At 43.4% G+C, this 8,814-nt stretch overlaps 1 protein-coding gene across 1 annotated transcript in view; it reads left to right on the top strand.

The window, feature by feature from the left end:
- Window positions 1–517: 517 nt before the first annotated feature.
- LOC309546396 (multidrug and toxin extrusion protein 2-like) overlaps window positions 518–8,814 on the top strand; it is a gene marked incomplete at both ends in the record, with an annotated part of 154,418 nt that continues 146,121 nt past the window's right edge. Inside the window, one exon of the mRNA XM_082246055.1 lies at window positions 518–658. Within this exon, the coding sequence (XP_082102181.1) occupies window positions 518–658 (141 nt within the window). The remainder of the gene's footprint in view (window positions 659–8,814) is intronic.

Below are 8,814 nucleotides of genomic sequence, written 5' to 3'. Positions count from 1 at the left end.
ACTGATTACTCGGACGGTATTTTGGCTAGAGGTCCAGCTTGTTACATGCAGTCAATAAAATGCTGGGTGTAGTTTGATTAAAAAAGGATCACTTCCTTGTCATGTGAATGTTTTTTTGTAGGCACAATGGAAATATTTGCATACACTGCATTTTTTTGTTAAATAACTGCTGCTGATTGACACAAAGATTTCAAGAATTACCGCTTAGTACATACATAAGTATTTTTCAACAATAAAGACATGCCTAGATGAGAAATCTAGTTTCCCATCAATTTTCTCTTTCTTTCCAAAGAGAGGTCACTGGCTGGTCATTGATATGCATAGCTTGATGATCACGTTACTGTGTGTTCTCCTCCCATTGAGTGTAGACTGTGAAATATGCATAGATAAAATCTCTAACACTTCACCTCTCCAGATGAAGCCTTTTTAAACGTTCAGTGCTGTAATGCACAATGGACCTCTCACTGCATTCTCTGGCCTAGGAGTTCTCCAAAATGTACATCTATCAGGGAGAACAATGACGAGACACAAGGAGGAAGCCAAGGAGACCTCTCCTCTATCAGAAAAATCACATGGATTTAAGAGTCTTTTTCGTAAACTGGTACCTTATGGATTCTGTAATGAAGCAAAGAAGCAGCTTGGGTTGGTCATACCTGTGGTAAGACATGACTTCAGTTGATGTGTTTTCACTAATTGTGTATGTAGGTTTTCAAGAGTATTGTCTTCTAAATATGCTCATTACTATGTGTCTACTGAAGCAATTTTCTTCTTTTTTTGCACACTTGATAAAATCTGCATTTTTTTTATAGGAATTACTGTAAACCCTGAAAAAAGTGTATATTTTCTGAAACCCTGGGGAATAAAATTTTGGTAGTTGCTTTTTTTTTTTTTTATGTTGCATGATGTTTGCTCATTTATTTATCAAACACATATTGTCAGAACAATATACAATGAAATTAATTTTAGTGTAAAAAAATACAATAATATACCCTTTTTTTGGTAAAATATAATATAAAATTCTCCATAGACAACACATTAAAGACCTTTGCAAGTCATCAGTTTAGAGTTAACCGTGAATTATGGCCCTAGAATTATTGCTCCTACTCGCAATGATAACTCACATCTGTGACACAATTCACATTTACATACATGTGCTTGCCCTATAATGCTATTTTTATGTGGGGTGTGTGCAGGGGTGACAGAGGTGCTTTAAATGTTTTTTTTAATTTGTTTATTTTAAACATACTTTTTTAACTTTTTTAGACTTTTTACATTTTTATTTTAACAAGCCCCCTATGTAATAGCATGGTCAGGTGGCAGGTCTTCTTTATGTAGACACTGGGGGTCCCAATGTGTCCCCTGCCCTCCAATGCAGGTATTCCAGTGCAAATCATACTGGCATACCTGTTATGCTAGCCAACATAATACACATCACTTTCAGGGTCATTAGTTACAGGAGGGATCAAGGAATGGATATTACCTGAGTTCCACCTGCCTACTCTGGGGAAGCTATTTCTCATGGTGCCAGGCTCCCTGGTGGAATGAAAAAGCTCAGGAACCACCGCTGGTGCCGCCTTCACAGTTGGTGGCGGTGTTGGTGGTGGTGGTGGTGGGGGAGGGGGTGATGCCCCTTTGAGAGGCCTGTAAATGTAAATAGAGCAGATGCAGAGCCACCCAATCACTTTTGTTGGAAAGGCCTTTGCCGGCTCTTAAAGCTGATACCAAGCTCAAGCTCACAGCTACAGCAGTAGCTGTGAGATTGATTTAACCACTTGTCTACCATGACATTTCTAAACATACTTTGGTAGTCAAGTGGTTAAAGATGAACTTTAATTTTCTTATATTTTGCCTTCCCTTGTTCTTCCTCCCCCCCCTCAGTAACATGTTATTGATTTTAAATAAATCCCTTTCAATTTCATTGCACACCTTATTTTGGACCTAGTGATGTCACCACTAGGTCTTTTTGCCTTTCTATGCAATGCAGTCAGATTATGACTGTTTGGAAGGGCTGGCAGGTTGCTGTACATAGCTTCTGGACATAGCTTCTTCTACGTCCAGACTCGAACACCCATCAGGTAACTGCGTGGTGTGCGGCTACATGCAAACAGGGATGTCAGCCTGTCAATACTTTGTACTGTAGTATGCACCTGTCATTCCAGCCACAAGAATCTGTTGATTCTTTCTGTTGGAATACGGTAAATGCAGCTAAATAGCCATGTGGGAGAGCCCTTAAAAGTATAAAAAATGTATAAAATATTTTTTTTAAAAGTATTTCTTTTTGTAAATTTAAAGTTGTGACAGGAGTCACTTTGGGCATGGGGGTTGTGGACCCCAGATTCCTTTAAAGAGGTTGGGAGGCACCATGTCCAGCCTTGTGTGGCTTTCTTATGTTTAAGTCACCCTGCTTCTTTTATGGATGCAGGGTGACCGGGAGTGTGGTGTACACTGAGAATATGGTGTGGACTACTTCAAATGGGACAGTATATGCATTACCAATATCTCTCAGGAAATATGGAGATCTATCTTCTTCCTATACACTGTAAGGCACAGGAAGTACAACTCCTAATATGATCATTCCAGGAAGTTCAATGTGGAGACTGACTGTCTAACAATGTTGCTTTTGTCTGAGGTGGCTTTCCATTCACCTATTATCAAGTGTGCTAATGAACTCACCTGTTGTCTGCTAAGGGATGTATTGACACTCAGAGTAATGTGTATTGGGGGCTCGTTATGGAACCATTGTGTGATATTGGGGGCTGGATTTGGGTCATTATCCTGTGATGACTGCATTACTTCTAACGTGTATAAAAAGCGTGTACTTTTTTTAATAAAGTTTTTTTAAGCTCTGCATGTTGAACCCTCAACACCTGTGTGGATTGTCTCGTGATTGAGGGGTTAAGGGCAGGGTATGGCTTCTCCGCAGGCTGTGGGTGCGTTTGGAGGACAGGAGACACAGGTCTTGTGGATGTGCCCACCTGGGGTACTAAGATCCGTTACAAAAGTGTAGCCAAAACCTTTTGTTTTAGTTTTGGTTAGAGTGGGCAAGCGTTAGAAACTATTTTTTATTGATGTCTGTCTTCCACTAGGGAGGTTCAATGTCTCTAGTTGACCGTTGTCACAGGAGCAGAAGATGATGGGAAATCCAAAATGTTAGTTTCCCTGAACAGGAATATATTGTTTTGGGAATAACTGCCGAAAGCACATGACACACATTGCAATCTAAATATACAATTACTGGTTAAATCTACCAAAGACACACCAATTGAAGCAAACTATAAAACACTTCTACATTGGTATTTAGCCCCGACCAGAGTTGTAAAGAGTTGCACCCATCTGCATCTCCCACTTGCTTTAGATGTTGTGGCCAGATGGGTACTATGGGGTTGATTTACTTAAGGGAAATAGACTGTGCACTTTGCAAAGTGCAGTTGCCTTCTGCAAGTGCAGTGGTTTTAGACCTTAGTAAATGAGGTAAAGCTTCACTTTGCAAAGAGTACCCAATCACGTGCAAGGAAAATAAAAAAAAATAGCATTTTTGCTTTCACATAATTGGATGATTGAAGTCAGCAGAGCTTCTGCTCGTTTACTAAGCTCTGGAGCAACTGCCCAGTCCACAGTCTATTTGCCTCTAGTAAATCAACCCCTTTGTATCATGTTTTGTGGCAGTGTACTGTAACTAGATTTTGAATTTAAATATTTAATCAGGTTTATTCAGTGATGAGTGTTAATATCTGTAGATCCCCGAAACCAGCGCTTTTTCAATTATTTCCTGATGAAGTCCCCAAAAAAATCAGCAAAACTAAATACATACATGTTTTTGGCAGCAAGAATAAGTATAGCTAAATATTGGAAGTAGTGTTGAGCGAACACGGACTGTATTATTCGTGTTCGTACCGAATAATTGGATTTTTGTTACCCGAACACCGACCCGAAAACTTTACTGTATGTTCGGGTTTAAAATCCGTGTTCGGTCATTTTATTTCCATGTTTGTATGTATTGGTGCGCTTTTAATGGCGGGCTTTCAACAGCCAATCAACAAGCGTTTAACTGGTGTGCCTTAAGCCATCCCAGCCATGCCTACAAATGTATTAGTAGCTGTGATTGGCCATCTGAAGCATGTGACCAAGTCTTTATAAGTTCGAGACCGAGCGCCGCTGCGTCATTCTGCTGTAGTACAGGGACAGAGCACACATCATATGTGCTGGTTGCTGATTAGGGACAGACAGTCATAAATGATATTGTGTCCTAAAAGAATTCAGAATCAGGGACAGGTCGGAGTGCTGCAGGCAGGGCGAGTTGTTAGGGCATTTTAGGGCGAGGCTGGAGATAGGCAGGGTCAGTGTTCTACAATCGATTTTGCTGTGTGGGGGGTTTGCAGTGCCGGCAGTGACCGATCTTATCGATCATTTTAGGGCGAGGCTGGAGATAGGCAGGGTCAGTGATCCACATCGATTTTGCTGTGTGTGATGTGGTGTGAACACAATCTTTTTGCCCGCTGAGGAGGAGGGAGAAAAAAAATCTTTTTTATCAGTCAGTTGTGTGCAGCGTTTTTCCTTCAGTGCTGCTGACTGTGATAATACACTGCTGTGTTCACATGTGCTATTATTGAGTGATTTCAAAATTTATACACTTTTTTCTATTCCACTATTCAATATACACCCTTTTGGGTTAAAAAAAAATTAAAATCTGGCATAGTCTGTACTAATCTATTTAAAAAATTACAAACTTAAAAGGGGAATTTTCTTTTTTTTTTCCCTCCATAGCCAGCAGCAGAGCTGACTGATATAAGACACTGCTGTTCACATGTGCTATTGAAAAATCACCAATTTTATATCATATTTTTTATTCCGCTATTCAATCTACACCCTTGAGGTAAAAACAATTAAATTGCGGGATAGTCTGTATCGGTACGTGTGAGATACACCTTTCCAATTTTTGGGGCGCATCTCATACTGCCGAGGATTGCAGGGTGCTTCAGTGTGCCTCCTGCCTGTTCCGAACTCCTCCTACTCCTCATCCTGCCTTTGGGGGTACAAAAAATAGTAATTTGGGCCTAGTCTGGGTCTGTACGTGTGAGATACATACACCTTTTGATATCATATTTTTTATTCCGCTATTCAATCTACACCTTTGGGGTAAAAACAATTAAATTGCGGGATAGTCTGTATCGGTACGTGTGAGATACACCTTTCCAATTTTTGGGGCGCATCTCATACCGCAGAGGATTGCAGGGTGCTTCAGTGTGCCTCCTGCCTGTTCCGAACTCCTCCTACTCCTCATCCTGCCTTTGGGGGTACAAAAAAATAGTAATTTGGGCCTAGTCTGGGTCTGTACATGTGAGATACATACACCTTTTGATATCATATTTTCTATTCCGCTATTCAATCTACACCTTTGGGGTAAAAACAATTAAATTGCGGGATAGTCTGTATCGGTACGTGTGAGATACACCTTTCCAATTTTTGGGGCGCATCTCATACCGCCGAGGATTGCAGGGTGCTTCAGTCTGCCTCCTGCCTGTTCCGAACTCCTCCTACTCCTCATCCTGCCTTTGGGGGTACAAAAAATAGTAATCTGGGCCTAGTCTGGTTCTGTACGTGTGAGATGCATACACCTTTTGATATCATATTTTCTATTCCGCTATTCAATCTACACCTTTGGGGTAAAAACAAGTAAATTGCGGGATAGTCTGTATCGGTACGTGTGAGATACACCTTTCCAATTTTTGGGGCGCATCTCATACCGCCGAGGATTGCAGTGTGCTTCAGTTTGCCTCCTGTTCGGACCTCCTCCTACTCCTCATCCTCCCTTTGGGGGTACAAAAAATAGTAATCGGGGCCTAGTCTGGGTCTGTACGTGTGAGATACATACACCTTTTGATATCATATTTTCTATTCCGCTATTCAATCTACACCCTTGGGGTAAAAACAATTAAATTGCGGGATAGTCTGTATCGGTACGTGTGAGATACACCTTTCCAATTTTTGGGGCGCATCTCATACCGCTAAAGAATTGCAGGGTGCTTCAGTTTGCCTCCTGTTCGGACCTCCTCCTACTCCTCATCCTGCCTTTGGGGGTACAAAAAATAGTAATCGGGGCCTAGTCTGGGTCTGTACGTGTGAGATACATACACCTTTTGATATCATATTTTCTATTCCGCTATTCAATCTACACCCTTGGGGTAAAAACAATTAAATTGCAGGATAGTCTGTATCGGTACGTGTGAGATACACCTTTCCAATTTTTGGGGCGCATCTCATACCGCCGAGGATTGCAGGGTGCTTCAGTTTGCCTCCTGTTCGGACCTCCTCCTACTCCTCATCCTGCCTTTGGGGGTACAAAAAATAGTAATCGGGGCCTAATCTGGGTCTGTACGTGTGAGATACATACACCTTTTGATATCATATTTTCTATTCCACTATTCAATCTACACCCTCGGGGTAAAAACAATTAAATTGCAGGATAGTCTGTATCGGTACGTGTGAGATACACCTATCCAATTTTTGGGGAGCATCTCATACCGCCGAGAATTGCAGGGTGCTTCATTTTGCCTCCTGTTCGGACCTCCTCCTACTCCTCATCCTCATCCTGCCTTTAGGGTACAAAAAATTGTAATTGGGGCCTAGTCTGTGTTTGTACGTGTGAGATACACCGTTTTGTAAAATTTTTCCTATTCCGCTATTCAATATACACCCTCTTTGAGTGTAAAAAATTAAATTACGGCATAGTCTGTATCGGTACATGTGAGATACACCTTTTTAAATTTGTTTGGCGCATCTCCTTCCACCGCCGAGGATTGCAGGGCGCTTCAGTTTGCCTCCTGTTCCGAACTCCTCCCACTCCTCTTCCTCATCCTGCCTTTAGGGTACAAAAAATTGTAATCGGGGCATAGTCTGTGTTTGTACGTGTGAGATACACCGTTTCATAAAATTTTTCCTATTCCACTATTCAATATACACCCTGTTTGAGTGTAAAAAATTAAATTACGGCATAGTCTGTATCGGTACATGTGAGATACACCTTTTTTATCCTTTTTTCTATTCCGCTATTCAATATACACCCTTTTGGGGTAAAAAAAATTAAATTGCGGCATAGTTTGCATATTTGACTGTGAGATACACCTGTGCGATATTGTTGTTGTTATGTTCCGCTATTCAATAAACACCTTTCTAGGGCAAGATCATAAATTACAGAAATATGAGGAGACCGTCAAATAGGGGCCGTGGCCTGGGTTGTGGTGCTGCTGGTAGAGCTCCTGTTGCAAGGAGAGGACGTCGTCGATCTGTGCCAGCTACACGCACAAGTGAAACACCTTCCTCAAGTGTGAGTAGGCGACAGAACCTGCAGCAGTTTTTGGTAGGGCATCATACGCCTCTAGAAGTGATGAGGCCAGAAGAAGTAGAGGCGATAGTAGATTGGGTTGCTGACAGTGCTTCCAGTTCCTTCACATTGTCTCCCACCCAGTCTACTGCAGAAAGGTCAGAGTTGGCACCTGCAGCCAATGTCCAACCGTCTTTCACCTCACCCCCTTGCAAATCAGGCAAGCAGTCTGAGCCCCAAGTCATGCAGCAGTCTCTTCTTCTTTTTGATGACTCTGTCAGCAGGGTTTCCCAGGGCCATCCACCTAGCCCTGCCCCAGAAGTGGAAGAGATTGAGTGCAGCGATGCCCAACCACTTATTTCTCAAGATGAGTACATGGAAGGACCATCGCAGGACAATAGCGAGCTCAAAGGAGTTCTCTAGCGTGGAAGTTCTTCAGAAAATGTACTGATGACAGGACACGAGTGGTTTGCACCCTGTGCAATCAGAGCCTGAAGCGAGGCATAAACCTTCTCAACCTGAGCACAACCTGCATGATCAGGCATCTAAGTGCAAAGCACGAGCTGCAGTGGAGTAGACACCTTCAAAACCAAGAAAGGTCTCTGGTTCCTCCTGCTTCCTCTTCTGCTGCAGTCTCGGCCTCTTCATCCACATCTGTAGTGATACCGGCACCTGCCACCCCACAAACAGACAATCTGTCAGCAACACCACCACCTGGGTCACCAACCATCTCCACAATGTCCCGTGGAAGCGTTCAGCTTTCCATCTCCCAAACACTTCAGAGGAAGAGGAAGTACCCCCCTACCCACCCGCGATCCCTGGCCCTGAATGCCAGCATTTCAAAATTCTTGGCCTTTGAAATGCTGTCATTCCGTCTGGTGGAGACGCACAGTTTTAAAAGCCTTATGTCGGTGGCTGTCCCACAGTACGTTGTGCCCAGCCGCCACTACTTTTCCCGGCAAGCCATCCCTTCCCTGCACAACCAAGTGGGGGAAAAAATCAGGTGTGCACTGCGCAACGCCATCTGTGCCAAGGTCCACCTAACTACCGATACGTGGACCAGTAAGCACGGTCAGGGGCATTATATCTCCCTAACGGCACACTGGGTAAATGCAGTGGCGGATGGGCCTGAGGCGGATAGCAATTTGGCGCACGTCCTTCCACCACCGAGGATTGCAGGGCGCTTCAGTTTGCCTCCTGTTCCTAACTCCTCCTACTCCGCTTCCTCATCCTCTACCGCCTCCTCATCCAGTCAGCGTAACACCTTCACCACCAACTTCAGCACAGCCAAGGGTAAACGACAGCAGGCAGTTTTAAAACTTGCCTGTTTGGGGGAAAAACCACACACCGCGCAGGAGTTTTGGAGGAGCATGGAACAGCAGACAAATGAGTGGTTGCTGCCAGCGAGCCTCAAGCCCGGCCTGGTGGTGTGCGATAACGGGCGAAATCTCATAGCAGCTCTGGGCCTAGCCGGTTTGACGCACATCCCTTGC

This window comes from Pelophylax lessonae, assembly GCF_965119305.1.
Source record: "Pelophylax lessonae genome assembly, chromosome: 2".
NCBI classification, from domain to species: Eukaryota; Metazoa; Chordata; class Amphibia; order Anura; family Ranidae; genus Pelophylax; species Pelophylax lessonae.
This window is presented reverse-complemented; position numbering and strand designations above follow the sequence as displayed.